Genomic DNA, 21,592 nt, shown 5'->3' on the forward strand with positions numbered 1-21,592 from the left:
AAATAGTCACCAAGACAGATCATACATAGGGCCATTACACAAGACTCAATACATTAAAAAAAATCTGAAAACTTAAGAGTATATTCCTTTGATCAGATCAGAATTAAATTAGAAATCAGGAACAATGACGTATCTAGGAAAATATCGAATTATTGGAAAATTAATAATCCATGGCAAAAGAAATTACAAAGAAAATCAGAAAATATTTCAACTGATAATGAAAACACATCATCAAAATCTTTGGAACATATCTAATTTAGTACTTTGAAGGAAATTTAAATGTGGAGTTGAGGAAAGAAAGGCTTAAAATCAATAATTCATGTTTCCACCTAAGAAAGTAAAATGCAATGACCAAAATAAATCCAAAGAATAATTCTGATTTCTGGTTCTGCATGTAAAGAGCTTGAAAGCATCACTTCCATCCTCACAACAAGAAAAAAACCTGAACAAACTGAAAAATCAATTCCTCTTAGGATAATCAGAGAATTGAGGTCACTGGTCAAACTGCTACCTTGAACACTGGTAAGTGAGAGTGAAGTCGCTCAGTCGTGTCTGATTCTTTGCGACCCCATGGACTGTAGCCTACCAGGCTCCTCCATCCATGGGATTTTCCAGGCAAGAGTACTGGAGTGGGTTGCCATTTCCTTCTCCTGAGGATATTCCCAACCCAGGGATTGAACCTGGTCTCCCGCGTTGTAGGCAGATGCTTTACTGTCTGAGCCTGGAGAGACCATCCAAATACAGAGACTCACAGCACAGTAGAGCAGAAGCCCGCAGTTAGAACCAGCACCAACAGGAATGCTATGAGCTATAACTGACCAACGGCTGGAAGCTCAGTGTAGACTAACCAGAGAATCAAAACCTCTGAGGCGCTACTCTGAGAGGGCCTTCACGCTTTTATGACTTTTAGCCCCTGAGCCCTACCAGATCCTCACTGGTAAAATCAAAGAGAAACCCCCTCCTGTTTCCAGCAGGGTAAGGGGAAAAGAAACCACTTTTCAAATATGCCCCAAATCTCTATTCTCCTTTTTTTAAAGGAGAAACACTCAAGGGAAACTATCTTACTATCTGAGGAATCTCCAGGAAAAGACAACAGGTAAGACAACAACTGGGAGAGTGGAGGAAATTTCAGTCTCTACAACACAGCTATCCAGAAGTAAACAAAGCCCAGCGTCTCGCTGGATAACACTTCACATTCAAGGTCTGTCTTTTAACCCAATACATCATGCCCAGCTTTCAACAAAAAGAATTACAAAGCATACCAACAGGCAAAAAATGTAGTCTGAAGAAACAAACCAAACATCAAAATCAGACTCAGATATGGCAGAGATTTTAAAATTACCAGCCTGGGGATTTTCAGTAACAATGATGAGTATGTCAAGGGCGCTTAGTAGTATCAGAGGACTAGTAGTGGAGACCCGAGTGATAAGGCCGCCTCACCAGAGGCAACGGAAATCACCAGGGGAGTCAGAAATTCCACTCCCACTGCCTTAGTCTGTTAACGCTGCTATAATGAAACACGACAGAGTGGGTAGCTTATGAACAACACTAATTTATTTCTCAGTTCTCAAGGCCGGAAGTCCAAGGTCCAGGTTCTGCTAAGGTCAAAGTAGGGCCCTGTTCTGGATTTCACACTTCTCATTGTGTTGTCACAAGGCAGAGGGGCAAGGAAGCTCTGCGGTCTCTCTTCAAAGGGCATTAATCTCATTCATGAGGTCTCTGCCCTCATGACCTAATCAACTCCCAAAGGCTCCAGGTCCTAAAACGACTGCATCAGGCATTAGGATTTCTACAGTGAATTCTGGAGGGAACACACTCAGACCACAGTGTCCCAAAGTGAAAGCCCCGAACCCCACTCCGTGTATCCATGGAGGCTGAGTGAGGAACACGGACTTCTAGCTCTGCCAGCCCATTAACAAGGTGGCGCCCTCTTCCTGAGCTGACAGTGTCAAAACAGCCAACTGGGATATTTAAATGAGATTCAGAGACTCATAATACCCAAAATTTCCTGGTTCCAATATTTTAAAAAATCACTTGTCATTTTAAGAAGCAGGAAGAAGAAATTCCCTGGTGGTCCAGTGGTTAGAAACTGGCGCTCTCACTGCCAGGGTGCCAGGTTCAATCCCCGGTTGGGGAACTAAGATGCTGCAAACCACATGGTGCAGCCAATAAAAAATAAACAGGAAGAAAGATGCCAACCTGAATGAAAGGAGACAATAAACAGACACCGGCAGTGAGACTGACAGGATTATCTGACAAAGGTTTTAGAGCAATCAATATATAAACCACTGACCATCACTTACAAAGATGTCTGAAACAAATGAAACATTAGAACAGCTCAGCAAAGGAATATATACACAAAAACCTATATATCAAAATGGAATTTTACAACTGACACCACGGAAATACAAAGGATCCTAACAGATTAATAACTACATGCCAGTAAAATGGATGACCAGGAAAAAAATGGAAAAATTCCTAAACCAGAAAGAAACAGAAAATATGAATAAATGAATTACCAGAAATGAAATTAAATCAGTAATTTAACAACTTCCAACAGACAAAAGTCCATGACCAGATGGCTTCACAGGTGAATTCTAACAAATACTCAGAGAAGAGTTAATGCTTATCCTTCTGAAACTATTCCAAAAAACTGTACAGGAAGAAAAACTTTCCAAACTCATTCTATGAGGCCAGCATCACCCTGATACCAAAAGCAGGCAAAGATGTCACACACAAAAAGAAAATGGCAGGCCAGTATCACTGATGACACATATGCAAAAATCCTCAACAAAATCTTAGCAAACCAAATTTAATAAGATAAACACTGATCAAAAGGGGTCACACACCAGGATCAAGTGAGATTTATGAAAAGAACAGTTCAGTATCAATAAATCAATCAATGACACACCATATTAACAGACTGAAGAATAAAACCATATGAGGAGGACTTCCCTGGTGGCTCAGTGGTAAAGAATCTGCCTGCCAATGCAGGAAACACGAGCTTGATCCCTGATCAGGAAGACCCCACATGCCAAGGAGGAAATAAGCCTGTGCTCTAGAGCCCAAGAGCCACCACTACTGAGCCCGTGAGCTCCAACTACTGAAGCCTGTGCCACCTAAAGCCTGTGTTCCACAAGAGAAGCCCTGTAAAGAGAAGCCCGTGCACCACCAACTACAGAGTAGCCACCACTCCCAGCAACTAGACGGAAAAAAAGCCTGCATAGCAACGAAGCCCCAGCACCGCCAAAAAGAAAATAAAGTTTATAAATAAATATATAAAAATAAAATAATTCAGCTAAAAATAAATCCACATGATCATCTCAATAGGTGCAGAAAAAGCTTTTGACACAATTCAACATTGTTTCATGATAAAAACCCTCAACAAAGTGGGTATATGGTTACAGAGGGAATATACCTCAACACACAAAAGCCATACACAACAAGCCCACAGCTAACATCATAGTCAACAGTGAAAAGCTGAAAGCATCTCCTCTAAGATCAGGAACAAGACAAGGATACACTTACTCTCATCACTCAACATGGTTTATTCAACATAGTTTTCAAAGTCCTAGCCACAGAAGAGAAGAAAAAAATACAAGGATTCCAAACTGGAAAGGAGGAAGTAAAATTGTCACCATTTACAGATGACATGATATTAAACGCAGTAAATCCTGAACATGCCAGCAGAAAACTACTAGAGCTCCTCATGAGGTCAATAAAGTTGCAAGATGCTAAATTAATATACAGAAATCTACTGCATTTCTAAACACTAACAACTATCAACAAGGGAAAGGGGTGGCAAAGAGTTGGACACTACTGAGAGACTGAACTGAGCAACTGAATCAAAACAATATGGTACTGGCAGGAAACAGACACAGATCAACAGAAGAGACAGCTCAATGAACCCACAATTATATAAGCAATTAATCTATGATAAAAGGGGCAAGAATACACAGTGTGGGAAAGACTGCCCCTTTAATAAACAGTGTTGGGAAAACTGCACAGCTACACATAGAAGGATCAAACTGGACTACTCTCTCACATCAGGTACAAAAATAAATTCAAAATAGATTAAAGGCTTATATCTAAGACGTGAAACCAAAAAACTTACAGAAGAAAGCATAGGCAGTAAACCAGAGCTCCACAACAAAAGAAGTCACGGCAATGAGAAGCCTGAGCACCACAACTACAGTAGCCCCCGTACAAGCTCGCTGCAACCAGAGAAAGCCCTCGTGCAGCAACAAAGACCCAGCACCCACAAAAATAAATGTTAAATTTCAAAAACATTTTATATGGAAAGACAAAGGAACTTTAGAAATAGCTAAAACAACTTTCAAAAAGAAAAATAAGAATAAAGTAGAAGGAATCAGTTTACCTGATTTCAGGACTTACTCTACAGCTACACTAATTAAGACTGTGTGGTACTGATGTAGGTAATAGATAAATGTTACAGGATAAACAACCTAGAAATAGATCCACACAATATGCCCAAGTGATTTCTGACAAAGTGCAAAAGCATCTTAATGGAGGAATGATACCTTTTCAACAAATGCAAGTGGACAACCATTGGGTAAAATAAACAAAAAAGAACAAACTTCAACCTCAAATCTATATATTATATAAGAATGACTCAAAATGGATCATGGACTTCAAAAATAGGAGAAAATCTTCAGATCTAAGAGTAAATAAAGAATTCTTAGATTTGACACCAGAAGCATGATCTATAAAGTAAAAACTAATTGGACTTCATCAAAATTAAAAATTTTTACACCATGAAAGACCTTGCTTAAGAGGATAAAGGGGGAAGGTAAAGAGTGGGGAAAAAAATTTAGTAATTTAGTAACTACATATTCAACAAAGGACCAGTATCTAGATAATACAAGGAGTACTCAAAACTTAACAGTAAAAATATAAACAGTTCAATTAGAAGATGGGCAAATGACATGAAAAGTCATTTCACTGCAAAGGATAAACCGATGGCTAATAAACATATGAACAGATTTTCAACATCAGTAGCCACTACAGAAAATGTAAATTAAAACCACAATAAGGTATTATTACACACTTATCAGAACTGCTAAAATGAAAATAGTAACACCACCAAATACTAGTGAGGATGTGGAGAAGTTAGGACAGTCATACACGGCCACAGGAATGTAAAATGATACTATCAGTCAACTAAACAGGCTGGCAGTTTCTTAAACCATAAGCAGGCAACTACCATATGACCCAGAAACTCATGGATATTTACTCCAGAGAAATGAAAACTTACAATGATATTATGATTAAGAAAATATATACATTTTGGTCTTAATCCATGGTTCCTGGCACACAGCTCCAAAATTCCTATAATTTCCTAATTGACATAGAACAAAGGTATAAAAACAGTATGAACTTAACAGAAGCAGAAGATATGAAGAAGAGGTGGCAAGAATTCACAGAAGAACTATACAAAAAACATCTTAATGACCTGGATAACCATAATGGTGTGGTCACTCACCTAGAGCCAGACACACTGGAGTGTGAAGCCAAGTGGGCTTTAGGAGGCATTACTATAAACAAAGCTAGTGGAGGTGAAGGATTTCCAGCTGACCTACTTCAAATCCTAAAAGATGATTCTGTTCAAGTGCTGCATTCAATATGCCAGCAAATTCAGAAAACTCAGCAGTAGCCATAGGACTGCAAAAGGTCAGTTTTCATTCCAATCCCATTAAAGAACAATGCCAAAGAATGTTCCAACTACCACACAACTGAGCTCATTTTAAATGTTAGCAAGGTAATGCTCAAAATTCTTCAAGCTAGGCTTCAAAAGTATGTGAACCAAGAACTTCCAGATGTACAAGTTGGATTAAAAAAGGCAGAGGAAGCAGAAATTAAACTGCCAACATCCTTTGGATCATAGAAAAAGCAAGGGAATTTCTGAAAAAAACATCTACTTCTGCTTTATTACTATGCCAAAGCCTTTGACTGTGTGGATCACAACAAACTGTGGAAAATTCTTAAAGAGATGGGAACACCAGACCACCTGACCTGCTTCCTGAGAAATCTGGAGGTCAAGAAGCAACAGTTAGAACTGGACACGGAACAACAGACTGGTTCTAAATCGGGAAAGAAGTACGTCCACACTATGTATTTTCACCCTGCATATTTAACTTATATGCAGAGTACATCATGAGAAGTGTCAGCCTGGATGAAGCACAAGCTGGAATCAAAATTGCCAGGAGAAATATCAATAACCTCAGATATACAGATGACACCACCCTTATGGCAGAAAACAAAGAACTAAAGAGCCTCTTGATGAAAGTGAAAGAGGAGAGTGAAAAGTTGGCTTAAAACTCAACATTCAGAAAACTAAGATCACTTCATGGCAAATAGATGGGAAACCGTGGAAAAAGTGACAGACTTTATTTTTTGGGCTCCAAAATCACTGCAGATGGTGACTGCAGCCATGAAATTAAAAGATGCTTGCTCCTTGGAAGAAAAGCTATGACCAACCTAGACAGCGTATTAAAAAGCAGAAACATCACTTTGCTGACAAAGGTCAGTATAGTCAAAGCTATGGTTTTTCCATAGTCATCTACAGATGTCGGAGTTCGACCATAAAGAAGTCTAAGTGCCGAAGAATTGATGCTTTTGAGCTATGGTGTTGGAGAAGACTCTTGAGAGTCCTTTGGACAGCAAGGAGATCAAACCAGTCAATCCTAAAGGAAGTCACCTCAATATTCATTGAAAGGACTGATGTTGAAGCTCTAATAGTTTGGCCACCTGATGCAAGGAGCCAACTCACTGGAAAAGACCATGATGCTGGAAAAGATTGAGGGCAAGAGAATGTGGCAATAGAGGATCAGACGGTTGGATGGCATCGACTCAAAGGACATGAGTTTGAGCAAACTCAGGGAGATGGTGAAGGACAGGGGAGCCTGGTGTTCTACAGCACATGGTGTTGCAAAGTCAGACATGACTGAGTGAGTGAACAATGACGAGTGATGCCTCCATTCAAATCTCTGAAGAAAGGCATCTGGATGCTTCCAGGCTGGTGAGCATAGGGAGGTGCTGGGAGAATGACAGGCCTGGAGAGGACATAGAAGCTCTATGCCTCCCCTAAGTCCTGCCCTGTGCACCTCTCCTATCTAGCTGTTCCTGAGTTGTGTCCCTTCATAATAAACGAGTAATCTCTTAAGTAAAATTCCTTCCTGAGTTCTGCAAGCTATTCTAGCAAATTACTGAACCCAAGGAAAGGATCGTGGGAACTTCCGTCTTTTGACTTGCAGCCAGTCAGTCAGAAGCATGGGTGACAACCTGGCCTTGAGGGTGGCATCTGAAATGGGAACATCCCCATGGGAGCTAACAACTAACTCCAGGTAGATGGTGTCAGAATGGAGTTAAACTGCAGAACACTACCGGTCTGAACTAGAGGACTGCTTGGTAGGGGGGAAAATACCACTAATCTGTTCAGAAGAATTCTGAGTGTTCAGAGAGAAAAACAGTGAGTAGTTTTTTCTTATATGTTGACACTAAAACCTGTGAATGAACATATCCAGCAGTTTTATTCAGAGCCAAAAATTGGAAACCACTTGAAACAAACTATGGCATATCCATACCATGTAATACTAGTGAGTAATAAAAAGGAGCAAACTATTGATACATTAAACAACTTGAATGAATCTTCAGACAATTAAAATAAGTCAGAAGTACCAATCCCAAAATGTCCTGTTACAATTCCATTTATAGAACATTCTTAAGATGACAAAATTATGTAAACGGGGAACAGGCTAGTGGTTGGTAGGAGTTAAGAAGTAGGTGTGACTACAGAATGGAAACAGGAAGGATCCCTGGGTGGTAGAATTGTTCTGTATCTTCACTGTATCAATGTCAACATCCTGATGGTCATATTGTACTCATCCTGTTGCATGTAACCAACTGGGAGAAACTGGCAAAGGGTACACAGGGTCTGTCTCTGAATATTTTTCTTAAAATTATGATCTACAAGCATTTCAAAATTTTAAAAACCTACTCCTTTTCCCCCATACATAAGAAAGCATAAACAGATGAACATAAAGTTAACAAAGAATTAAAAGTAAAAAAAGTCTTTCTCCTCTTCTGCTTCAATGTCTACCTTTTAACTGTGTGCTAACTACATGATGGACTCTTTACTGTCTTGCAACTGTTGAGTCTTTCATATAGAAGAATAAACATAAGAATAAAAAACATGCTGTGATTATAAATAATGTAATCTCTTTACCAATGTTCCCTGGAAATGTCCTGGCTTCTTATACCATGCTTTGTTGCCTTCCTCTTCACAGACACACAGATGATCCATAAGTCCATTACTATATAGAAAACATTTTCCTAACAAAGAAGATTACAATGGTCAACACTTATTTCACACAAGTGTATTATTTTTACAGATGATCAAAATAAAAATACAAGGAGCAGGATGAACAAGACACAATTTTGTCTTCACCTTTTAGGATGAAACAATCTGATTTGTCTAATGACAGCACTGGGCTCTAAACTCACAGTGGTGAAAAGCAATTGAATAAATTACTGGATTCTGTTTGCAGGACTATAGTCAAAAAATGTACACAGAAAAAAATTCTCTTCAGTTATCTGAGGGAATGGAGAGAAAAGATAAGAGGAAAACCTCTTTTGAAAAGACAGTATGGGTGTGCATCTTCTCTATCTGATCAGAAGAAAAGTCTGTGGTGTGTAAGGGAAATTCTGACCAAAATATATTATGAAACAATGCATATCTGAATCTTAAAAGAGCTCATTACAAGGAAAAAATTATATTAACTATATGAGGTGATGGATCCTGGCTAAACTTATTGTGGTAATCATTTTTCAATATATACATACATGAAATCATTATACTGTATTCCTAAAACTAACACTATGTTCTGTATCAATTACATCTCAACTGAAAAAGTCGATTATGAAAAAATGTTTTTCATAATCTCAACCCATGCAAATAAAGCTATGCTTTGTCCCTTTCTCTGTATTTTTACTTCTTAATCTAGACACTGGCCAGCTCCTTCCCAATTGACTACAACTTTTTCTAATAATGATTCCTTCCCATTATTGGATTCATTCTTGCTCCCATAACTGTCTTCTCCATTTGACCGTATATAATTCTATCAGTTTCATAGCACACTGGTCTATCTTTAATATATAGGAAACTACTCTGTTTTTCATCCTTTCCTACAATCCACCTATTCTTTCATCCACCTGAATACCTGTTGTTCATTCTGTCTCCCTGATACACATTCAACAGAGTGGCATTTACGTATGAGCTTTTTTACAGGCTGTTTTCTGCTATTTAAACACGTTCGAAATGACATTTTTATAAAAACCGCAAAATATGGATCAAGGAATTGTTATTTTGCCTATCTAATAAAAACATATAACTACTCTTCTCAAAGTCTACATAAGCTCTAATGTCCAGCAATTAACCAAGCTGCTTGATAAAATACTGAATTTCCTATTACTATTCAAGCGACAATTAGATGCCTATTGGAGGAATACTGTAGGATGGGCACAGCTCTTGGACTAAAGTAGGAAGCTAGATTCAAGGTCCCTTATAAGTAAAATTCTGTTCTTACTTGTGAGGCATATACTGAAATACAAAACTGTCCTCTCCATTTGTTAGTAGGTTCATGAAAGTGTTATATGTGTTATACATATGCACGTATACACACAGCCTGTTGACCCTTGAACAACATGAGTCTGCACTGTGAGGGTCTACTTATACAGATTGTTTTCAATAGTAAATGCCACAGTGTTACACGATCTGCAGTTGGCTGAACCCAAGGATAAGGAACTGCAAAAACAGAGGAATTATGGACACTGAGGGCCAACTGTAAATTATAGGCAGATTTTCAGCTACACCAACGGTGGGCAACCTTAACCTCCTCATTCTTCAAGGGTCAACTGTACTTGTTTTCTGCCTAGACTTCATCAGGTATAACTAAGAAATGAGGAAAATGTTTCCGCATGAGGACAAAGGCATCAGTTTTCAAAAACTGGCAAAAAGAGAATATTATTTTCTTAAAAAAATGAATGCAGTGACATTTAAAAACCTAACATAACATTTTCAGGATAAGCTGAACACATACCTTTGGGGAATGGGTTGTTTTGGGCTTGGAGTCGAATTTTAACAACATCAAAGGGTGTCACTATGAAGATACATAAAATTTCAATTAACAAGTGATATCTGTAATTTGTATAGATGTTTGTCCAAAGAAAATACACATGATACCTATATAATGGTTAAAACTATTTATCATAAAGTGATTTTAAGTGTTAACATTCTAATTTTTTGCATTTGAATTTTGTTTAAAGAGGAACAATGAGAAAATGTAGTTACTTCTTTCACAGGTACTAAACTCTCATTTTGGAGAAGGCAATGGCACCCCACTCCAGTACTCCTCCCTGGAAAATCCCATGGATGGAGAAGCCTGGTAGGCTACAGTCCATGGGGTCACTAAGAGTCGGACACGACTGAGCGACTTCACTTTCACTTTTCACTTTCATGCATTGGAGAAGGAAATGGCAACCCACTCCGGTGTTCTTGCCTGGAGAATCCCAGGGACGGAGGAGCCTAGTGGGCTGCCGTCTACGGGGTCGCAGAGTTGAACACGACTGAAGCGACTTAGCAGCAGCAGCAAACTCTCATTTATACTATTTCTATGGCTATAATTCCATTAACATTAAAGCTAAAATACTGGTATTTCTAAGAAAATATGTTATCTAAGATAAAAGTGAATGTTCCAAAAGACCACTTAAATATCTGAAGATAACTATGTATTACAAGTAATCAATAATCAAATAATATGTCTCCCTATATTAAAATCTCCCTCTGTTAAATTCATCTGTATCAAATAAAAACCACAGGTATCGAAAATTTGAGTAAGCTATCCATAACTCATTCTTGCTACCATATTGTGTTACTCTATATGGGAACAGTGCAGCAAAGGAAAATGGGCATTATGATCTGAAGTAAAATCAGATTAGATCAGATCAGTCGCTCAGTCGTGTCCGACTCTTTGCGACCCCATGAATCGCAGCACGCCAGGCCTCCCTGTCCATCGCCAACTTTCGGAGTTCACTCAGACTCACGTCCATCGAGTCAGTGATGCCATCCAGCCATCTCATCCTCGGTCGTCCCCTTCTCCTCCTGCCCCCATTTCCCTCCCAGCATCAGAGTCTTTTCCAATGAGTCAACTCTTCGCATGACGTGGTCAAAGTACTGGAGTTTCAGCTTTAGCATCATTCCTTCCAAAGAAATCCCAGGGCTGATCTCCTTCAGAATGGACTGCTAAAACAATTAGTTTACATTTGTTCTAACCATCTTGGGCTTCCTGGTGGCTCAGGCAGTAACGAATCTGCCTGCAAGGTAGGAGACCTGGGTTCAACCCCGGGCTCAGGAAGATCCCATGGAAAAGGAAATGGCAACCCCCTCCAATATTCCTGCCTGGAGAATTCCATGGACAGAGAAGCCTGGTGGACTACATTCCACAGGATCGCAAAGAGTCAGACGCAACTGAGAGACAATACCTGCTATCTTACTTAAATGAACCAGCCAACTCATTCAAATGTTAAACTGTCACCTACTTTGTCATTTGGCTGTGTCTATAAGAAATTCATTTAAAGACAGAGAAATGTAGTCCAGAGAAATTTAAGCAATTCACTAAAAGCAAAGTAAATGATAATCTGAATTTGTTGCTACTGTAAGGTACCCAACGTCTATGTTTTTCATTATGCTAATATTTAACCCCATATTTTTACTATTTTAAAAAGGATAATCGTCATAAAAGTTTTGACAGAGACCTCCAAGAACTTCAGATCTGAGCCCCTAAATTTAGAGAGGAAAAATTAAGTTCAAAAAGAATAAAGACAATCCCAAAGTACATTCATCCTGAGAACAGCAAAGCAAAGACTAAAATTCTAGTCTCTCGATTCTCTGTCCAGGGCTCTTTCCTGTTATCATGATGAAGCATGAATGATAATATTATCAGTATTTCAGAGTAAAATTCAAGTGGGATCAATAATTCATTCAGATACATAATCTACATCCTAACATTATTTTACCCATCAGTGATGTCAGTATAGCTCCAGTGCAAGAGGCGAACATTTGCTGAAGCGGCGTCACTGTGATAACTGCTGGTCCCTCTGATTCAGGATCCATATCTTTTAACTAACAGTAGCAAAATCTGTTAAAGAAAAGCAAGATGTAAAATGAAAGTTTAACAGAAGATGCCCGCAAAACTAACTGCTAAAAGTTAAATAAACTATAAAAACTAAAACCAGTATTCCTATCAAAGCATATGTTGTTGACCAGCAGAAGTATACACATAAGTTCCATACGCAAAAACACTACACAACTGTCATTAATAGAACGTGTTCTCGGATGTTCCAAAAGTGGTAACTTCAGCTAAGCTATGTGAGCAGCATCACATTTGCAAGACAAATCAATAGAGCATTAAGAAAACACTCCGGCCATGGAACAGAATGAAAGCAGCTGACCAATAAGACTCAAAATCAGAATTCGGCCTCATAAGAACCACTCAGATACTTGAATCTAGTCGAGTTGTCAGCAAATACAGCACTATTTTTATTGCACTGCAAACACTGCTGCAAAAGTACAAAATAAATCAAAAGCATAAGCTTCATAAAAAGCATTATTTTAGAAATAAGATAGTGAGAAAAGCAATATATACTCTTTTGAAAAACTCAACACAAAAGAGTATAAAAATCACTTATAAACTTATTAAAAGAATAACCACTGGCAACATATAGTATCATCTTTCCAAAGGTCTATGTACACAAAAACGCAAATATGGAGGCAGATTACATCTAACTGAATATGTATGAACATTCAAGTATCTATACATGCATCTTGTTTGAAAGACAAAATAGATTAACACCATTCATAGCTTTTAGTAGCCAACTTTGATGCTTAAAAATATAGATATGTTAATAAATACAGATTGACATTATCATTTTTAATGCTTACATGGTTTTCAATTATATTTATGTAGTCAGCCTCTTAGATATTCAGGTTATTGCCAATTTATTAATTCTTTAATTTCATAAACTCTCATATAAATATATTTATACATACATCTTACTGTAGTGTCTTTACAATTACTATAGGAGAAAAAGTAAGACTGCTGGGCTAAACTAAAAACCTGAGAAAAATTACCACTGCTTTCCAGAAAGACTGGACCAATTTATATTTCTATGGTAATATATGAGTTACTGTTAGCTCATAAATTCACCAACACTCTCCCATACTACATATCATTTATTTTTTCTGACCCATTTGAAAGTAGACTGCATACATCATACCCCGTTCATCCTAAACACCTCAGAATATTTTCATATAATTGAGGTCCAATTACCAAATTCAGGAAACTTAATGCTGACAGTATTCTAAAGTTCATTTTCCAATTTTGTCAATTATCCCAATTACAACCTTTATAAAAATGAATGCTTCTACTGTTTCTTTAGGCTTTTATTATTTACCTACCTGATTTAAGTCTTTTCCTCAACTCTATGTTCCAATATTTTATTGTTTGTAACATCAGTATCTGAAAATCTGTAGTGAAAAAAGAAAGAAACTGTCTTATCTTTTCACACAGGAAACGGATAGCAAACCTAAAGGAAAGGAGTATATAAAAAAACTTTAAAACATAAATCAACTAATATTTATTAACTATTATTTATGAAATATTTTATTAAGTACTTTGCAGAATATGAAGAGCACTCCAGAAATATTACCTTAGAGTTATGAAAGCATTATCACACAAAAATCTTCATATTATCCCAGCAAATATACTCTACTTTAAAAACAGACAATTCTAAACCTGCACATACTGATCCATCTTAGTATCAATAGGAGTTGAACAACCAGATTTTGTGACGCTTGGAGGAAATTCAGACTAAGGTAACATGGTAAAGGTTGCCACAATACAGAAGGTAACCCTCTGGTCTACAGGACTAAGGTCTTAGCTTCTTTGAGTGAAAGTACGGTGGGAAAAAGGTGGCAGGGAGGTGCACTGTTCTAGAATAAAGGAATCCACTCAAATGCATCCTGGTTTAAAGAAGAGAACTTTAAAAAGCCAGTTTGAAAGTAACTAAAGAAATCTGAATATGGATTGGATATCAGATATTTTAAAAATATTCTTGATTTTGTTTGGTGAGATAATGTTATTGTATGTACATAAGAGGTCTTTTGGAATGATTTTGTTCGCTGCCTACTGTACAATATTATGGACTTCTATCTATAGTTCTATTTGTCAAATTTCCTCTTCTTCAACAAACAATGCCAAGAAATAGAGGAAAACAACAGAAAGGGAAAGACTAGAGATCTCTTCAAGAAAATCAGAAATATAAAGGAACATTTCATCCAAAGATGGGCACAATAAAAGGCAGAAATGGTAAAGACCTAATAGAAGCAGAAGAGATCAAGAAGAGAGGTACAGAAGAACTGTACAAAAAAGGTCTCAATAACCCAGATAACCACGATGGTGTGATCACTCACCCAGAGCCAGACATTGTAGAGTGTGAAGTCAAGTGGGCCTCAGGAAGTAATGCTATCAATAAGGCTAGTGGAGGTGATGGAATTCCAGCAAAGCTATTTAAAATCCTAGATGATGCTATCAAAGTGCTGCACTCATTATGTCAGCAAAGTTGGAAAACACAGCAGTGGCCATACGACTGGAAAAGGTTGATCCTCATCCCAATTCCCAAGAAGGGTAGCACTAAAGAATGTTCAAACCACTGGACAATTACACGCATCTCCCATGCTATTAAGGTTATGCTCAAAATCCTCAAAGCTAGACTAGCATCACGTGAACTGAAAACTTCCAGGCATAAAAGCTGATTTAGAAAAGGTAGAGGAACCAGAGACCAAATTGCCAACATTTTCTGGATCACAGAGAAAAGAAAGGGAATTCCAAAAAAACATCTACCTCTGTTTCACTGACTCTGCTAAAGTCTTTGACTGTGTGGATCATAACAAACTGTGGAAAGCTCTTAAAGAGATGGGAATACAAGACCATCGTATCTGTCTCCTGAGAAACCTGCATGTGGGTCAAGATGCAACAGTTAGAACTCTGTATGGAACAACTGACTGGTTCAGGATTGAGAAAGGAGTACAACAAGGCTGTTGTTTATTGTCATCCTGTTTATTTAACTTATACACAGAGCACATCATGAGAAATGCCAGGCTGGGTGAGTTACAAGCTGGAATCAAGATTACCAGAAATATCAACAACCTCAGACATGCGGATGATACCACTCTAATGAGAGAAACCAAAGAAGAACTTAAGAACCTCTTCATGAGGGTGAAAGAGGAAAGTGAAAAAGCCAGCTTACAATTAAATATTGAAAAAAAAAAACTAAGATCATGGCATCTGGTTCAATCACTTCATGGTAAATAGAAGGGGAAAAGGTGGAAGCAGTGACAGATTTCCTCTTCTTGGGCTCTAAAATCACTGCAGGTGGTGACTGCAGCTGTGAAATTAGAACACAACTGCTTCTTGGCAGAAAAGCTATAACAAACCTGTGTTAAAAAGCAAAGACATCACTTTGCAGACAAAGGTCCGTATAGTCAAAGCTATGGTCTTTCCAATAGTTACATATGGTTGTAAAAACTGGACCATAAAGAAGGCAGAGCACTGAAGAATGGATGCTTTTGAACTGTGGTACTGGAGAAGACTCTTGAGAGTCCCTTGGACAGCAAGGTCAAACCAGTCAATCCTAAAGAAAATCAACCCTGAATATTCACTGGAAGGAATGATGCTGAAGCTCCAATACTTTGGCCATCTGATGAGAAGAGCCGACTCATTGGAAAAGACCCTGATGCTAGGAAAGACTGAGGGCAAGAAAAGAGGGAGACAGAGGATGAGATAGTTGAATGGACGATGGATTGACTCAGTGGATGGACCCAGTGGACATGAGTTTAAATAAACTCCTGGAGATAGTGAAGGACAGGGAAGCCTGGCATGCTGCAGTCCATGGGCTTGCAAAGTTAGACATGACTGAGCGACTGAACAAGAAGTATCAAGTGACAACCTTGGGATTTTGATTTCATCTGCTTGATGATTAGTCACGCTCAGTGTCTTTTCACATACTATTGGTCATTTGTACCTCATCGTTGAAAAATGTCTTTTAAGGTCTTCTATCCATTTTTAAATCAAATTATTTGTTTTTTAAGCTGTAGGTGCTTCACAAATATTTTGGATACTGCTGCTGCTGCTGCTAAGTCGCTTCAATCATGTCCGACTCTGTGCAACCCCATAGACGGCAGCCCACGAGGCTCCCCCGTCCATGAGATTCTCCAGGCAAGAACACTGGAGTGGGTTGCCATTGCCTTCTCCAATGCAGGAAAGTGAAAAGTGAAAGCGAAGTCGCTGAGTCTTGTCCGACTCTTATCGACCCCATGGACTCTTCCATCCATGGGATTTTCCAGGCAAGAGTACTAGAGTGGGGTGCCATTGGATACTAGACCCTTAATAGATATATTGTTTGTAAATATTTTTCTCCCATTCTACAGACTGTCCTTTTACCAGTTTACTGCCTTTCGTGTACTGAAACTTTTCAGTTTAATATACTTTCATTTTTATTGTTGTTTCTCGTGTCACAGCCAAGAAATCACTGCCAAGATAAATGCTACGAAGCTGCTATCCTGTTTTCTTCCAGGAGTTTTGATATTTGGGGCCTCACACTTAAATCTTAATCCATTCTGGGTTGATTTTGTATATGGTATAAGGAAAAGGTCAAAGTTCTTAATGTAGCCAAATTTATTGATCTTTTCCTTTATAGATAACTTTTTTGTGCTTTCTTTAAACAATCTTTCCCTACTCAAATGTCCCAAACATATTCATCTATATTTCTCCCCTAAAAGTTTTAAACTTCTGCTATCACCAAATTTTAAGTCCTTAATCCATGACTGACTAAACTTTCACCTTCAATCCATGCAGAAGTATTTTAATAGCATGTGAAGCAGTGATCCAATTTCACTTTTTTCCATGTTAAAACAGATAACCACTTTACCCAGCTCCAAACATTAAATCCCTCTGGGACTTCCCCGGTCGTCCAGTGGTTAAGACTTTGTCTTCCAATGCAGGGGGTACAGGTTCAATCCCTGGTCAGGAAGCAAGGATCCCCTAGGCCTCAGGGCCAAAACATGGAAAGATAAAAGCAATATTGTAACAGACTCCAAAAAGACTTTAAAAGTGGTCCATGTCAAAAAAAAAAATATTAAAAAAAAAATTAAATCCTTCCTTTCTCCTTTAAACTGACATACTACTTGGTCAAAACTAAGTTTCATTTCAGTATGGAATTGCTTCCGGTCTCTCTATTCTATTTGCCAACTTATCCATCCTTAAACTGTAGCACACTGTATTATGTTTGGTAGGGTAAGTCTACCCTCTCTGTACCTCTTCTTCACAAGTGTCATGGTTACTCCTGGCCCTATGGTCCCTTCACAGAAGTTTAAAAACCATCTTACCATGTTCCTTGAAAAACCTCTTTGGGATTTTGACTCAAATTGAATTGAATCTATAGATAAAACTGGTGAGGATTTTAACCGTGAATACAGTCTGTTCTTTCATTTCAGTTCAGTTTAGTCGCTCACTCGTGTCCGACTCTTTGCAACCCCATGGACTGCAGCACTCCAGGCTTCCCTGTCCATCACCAACTCCCAGAGCCTACTCAAACTCATGTCCATCCAGTCTGATGCCATCCAATCATCTCATCCTTTGTTGTCCCCTTATCTTCCCACCTTCAATCTTTCTCAGCATCAGGGTCTTTTCCAATGAGTCAGTTCTTCCCATCAGGTGGCCAAAGTATTGGAGCTTCACTTTCAGCATCAGTCCTTCCAATGAATATTCAGGACTGATTTCCTTCAGGATTAACTGGTTTGATCTCCTTGCAGTTCCAAGGACTCTCAAGGGTTTTCTCCAACACCACAGATCAAAACCATCAGTTTTTCGGCACTCAGCTTTCTTCATAGTCCAACTCTCACATCCATACACAACTACTGGAAAAACCACAGCTTTGACTAGACAGACCTTTCTTTCATTTACTCCGATCTTAACGTTGTTCTGAGAAGTTTTAAAATTTGTCCTACAGAGATATTGCATATTGTGGCAGATCTAGTTCTAGGTACCTGATAATCTCTACTACTAACATAAAACAGTGTCTTCCTTTTAATCACATGTTCTCTGTGCAGTCGGGCTTCCCAGATAGCTCAGTTGGTAAAGAACCTGCCTTCAAGGCAGGAGACCCCAGTTCGATTCCTGGGTTGGGAAGATCTGCTGGAGAAGGGATAGGCTACCCACTCCAGTATTCTTGGGCTTCCCTTGTGGCTCAGCTGGTAAAGAATCTGCCTGCAATGCAGGAGACCTGGGTTCGATCCCTGGGTTGCGAAGACCCCCCTGGAGAAGGGAAAGGCTACCCACTCCAGTATTCTGGCCTGGAGAATTCCATGGACTGTAGTCCATGGGGTTGTAAAGAGTGGGACATGACTGAGCGACTTTCACTTGCTCTGTGCAGTTAGAACATGCAACTGATTTTTTTTTATCTATTAAGCATGTATCCAGCCAATCTTGCTAAAAAAAAAAAAAAAATCCTCTATTATTTTTAACTGTTGACTTATAGACTCTCACGAGTTTTTTATGTAAATGTGTATGCTATGCTGTGTTCAGTGGCTCAGTCATGTCTGACTCTTTGCAACTCCATAGACTATACATTGGTTCCTCTGTCAATGGAATTGTCCAGGCAAGAATACTGGAGTGGGTTGCCATTTCCTCCTCCAGGCAATCTTCCCAACCCCAAGGGGTGAAACTGCATCTCTTGCATCAGCAGGCGGGTTCTTTACCACTGTGCCATGTGAGAAGTCCATCAAAGTGCATATTTGTCTGCAAACAATGACTGATTTCCATCATTCCTAATCATCATGCTACCATCTTAATTTCCTTTTTGCATAGCTAAGATGTATAATACAGTATTAGATAAATAGAGAAAATGAGTATATTTGTTCCATTTCTGAATTTTAAAAGAATTCTTCTAAGATTACCCATGAGAATGATGTTTGCTCTAGACTTTTTATCCATTTATTTTTAAACATTCTTCATCACATTAAGGAATTTTCTTTCCAATCCTAATTTGCTATAAACTTTCTTTTCCTTTCATTCTTTTTTCTTTACTAATGTAAAACTGATATAAAATTCCTAAGATTATTATAGTGACTTGATATATGTATATGCTGTGAAAAAGTACCTTCTATCTAATCAATCAGCACATCCATCACCTCACATATTTAGCAATATGTCTTTTAGTGAAAACATTTAAGTTCTACTTTCTTAGCACATGTCAGTTATACAACACAGTATTATCAATTATAGTCACCATATTTTACATGAGATCATCAAACTGTATTTCTCTTATAGCTGGAAAATTTCACCATTTACTAACCTCTCCCTATTTCCTCCACACCCTGGCCCCTGACAACCACTTTTCTACTCTGTTTCTGATTTTTTTAAGAGTCCACGTACAAGAGGTGCTATGCAGTCTTTGGGTTTCTCTTTCTGGCTTATTTCACTGGGCATAATGTCAAGGTCCATCAATGATGTCACAAATGGCAGAATCGCTTCTCCTGGCTGAGTAACATTCTATTTATCTATATCACATCTTATTTTCTCTCTTCACAATTTTACTGAGGATTAACTGACATACAATGAACTGCATATAAGTAAAGCTTACAAACATGAGTTTTGACCATCTGTGAAACTATCACTCATCAACAAAATGAACAGAAGTGGCGGGCCCATTCGTGTCCTTCTGCTCCTTTGCTGGTGCTACTTCCCAGCTCCCATCCCTGCATGGATGCAGCTGTGACCTGCTGTCACTACAGTTTAGTTAGAATTTCTGAAAATTCCACACGAATGGAATCACACAGTATGTATTAATTTTCTTTTGGCATCTTTCATTTACCCTAAGTGTTCTGACACTCATTTATGTATTGATACTTACTTCCTTTCTATTACTAAGTAGTATCCCACTGCATAAATATACTACAATTTCTTTATTCATTCCCTGGCTGATACAAATTTAGGTTGCTTCAAGATGGGGACTAGTACAAATAAAGGGACTATGAATTATTCACATATAAATCTTAAGTAAATAAGGAGAAATAAAATGGCTGAATCAAACGGCAAATGCATGCTTAAATTCTTAAGAAACTGCAAACGTATTTTCCAAAGCAGTTTAATCATTTTATATTCCCACCAACATGTAAGTTCTGGTTGCTCCATATCCTTAAAACACTTGGTACAGTTATTTTTAAAAACTGTAATCATTTGAATAGCTGAGTAGTGATATCCCGATGTAGTAGTACTTTGCATTTTCCCAAGGAATAATGATGTTGTGCATCTTTTCAAAATATGCATAATTTTAATTATTTGTTGAATAGTTGGAAAATTTCATGTATTTTTTTGGTGATGAAAAGGCTATCAATAGTTTGTACATAAACAATCACCAACCTAATCACAAAAAAGTAATAACATATACTAAGCCAAAGAAAGTCTTCCCTGATGGCTCAGACAATAAAAAATCTGCCTGCAATGCAGGAGACCCAGGTTTGATCCCTGGGTTGGGAAGATCCCCAGGAGAAGGGAATGGCTACCCACTCCAATATTCTTGTCTGGAGAATTCCATGGACGGAGTAGGCTGGAGGGCTACAGTCCATGGGGTTGCAAACAGTCGGACACAACTGAGCGACCAACACACACAAGCCAAAGAAGAAGAGACATCGTTATTGAGTTTTATAATTTGGGGCCACTTGAGTCACTACTTGTAACATAAGAGACACAATACTCTTCACTACATGCATGGGTTTCTCATAGCCACAAGTATTCAATTCTACAAATCACTATAAATTTTAAATGCATAAATACTGCATCTGGTAGTGGCTACTTCCATGAGGAATTTTAAACAGGCTATCTAACATTCATCCTTTAGATCGTCCACAAGTATTAAACTACTCTTTTGCTACTGGGAAAAACAGACACACAATTTACCAAACAATTTACCACAATAAGCCTCATTCTAGTCATGAGACAGGTCTCAATGAATTTAACAGGATTTAAATAATATAAAATATGTTCTCTGACAAACTAGAAAAGAATAACAGAAAGGTATCTGGAAATCCCTAAATAACGGGAAGCTGAATAACACCCCTCCAAACATCTCATGTATCAAAGTAAAAATTAAAAAGCATTCTTACACTGAATAATTAAGTATTGAAGGTTTCCTTTTGATATCAAGCACATGATAAGAACATACATTATCACTACCCCTACTTAATGTTTTATTAAAGTTCCTAGCCATCTAGATAAGCAAAAAGTACATATAAAGTTTATAAAGGAAAAAAAAATCAGTATTTCCAGATGACACAATTGTGAACACAGAAAACTTAAACTCATCATAGAATTATTAATAAGTTAGCAACGTTGCTAGCTATAAAAATCAATATGCTAGGCTTCCCTGGTGGCTCAGTGTTAGAGAGTCTGCCTGCCAA

The 21,592-nt window shown here is 38.1% G+C and overlaps 1 protein-coding gene across 1 annotated transcript in view; it reads right to left on the reverse strand.

The window, feature by feature from the left end:
* SLC25A40 (solute carrier family 25 member 40) overlaps window positions 1–21,592 on the reverse strand; it is a 78,543-nt gene that overhangs the window by 16,633 nt on the left and 40,318 nt on the right. Inside the window, exons 2-5 of the mRNA XM_070368857.1 lie at window positions 13,535–13,603; window positions 12,094–12,215; window positions 10,119–10,178; window positions 8,246–8,352 (exon numbers count right to left, since the gene is read on the reverse strand). Coding sequence (XP_070224958.1) covers window positions 8,246–8,352; window positions 10,119–10,178; window positions 12,094–12,190 — 264 coding nt within the window. The 5' untranslated portion in view covers window positions 12,191–12,215; window positions 13,535–13,603. The remainder of the gene's footprint in view (window positions 1–8,245; window positions 8,353–10,118; window positions 10,179–12,093; window positions 12,216–13,534; window positions 13,604–21,592) is intronic.

The sequence above is a fragment of the Bos mutus genome, chromosome 4, assembly GCF_027580195.1.
Source record: "Bos mutus isolate GX-2022 chromosome 4, NWIPB_WYAK_1.1, whole genome shotgun sequence".
In the NCBI taxonomy this organism is placed as follows: Eukaryota; Metazoa; Chordata; class Mammalia; order Artiodactyla; family Bovidae; genus Bos; species Bos mutus.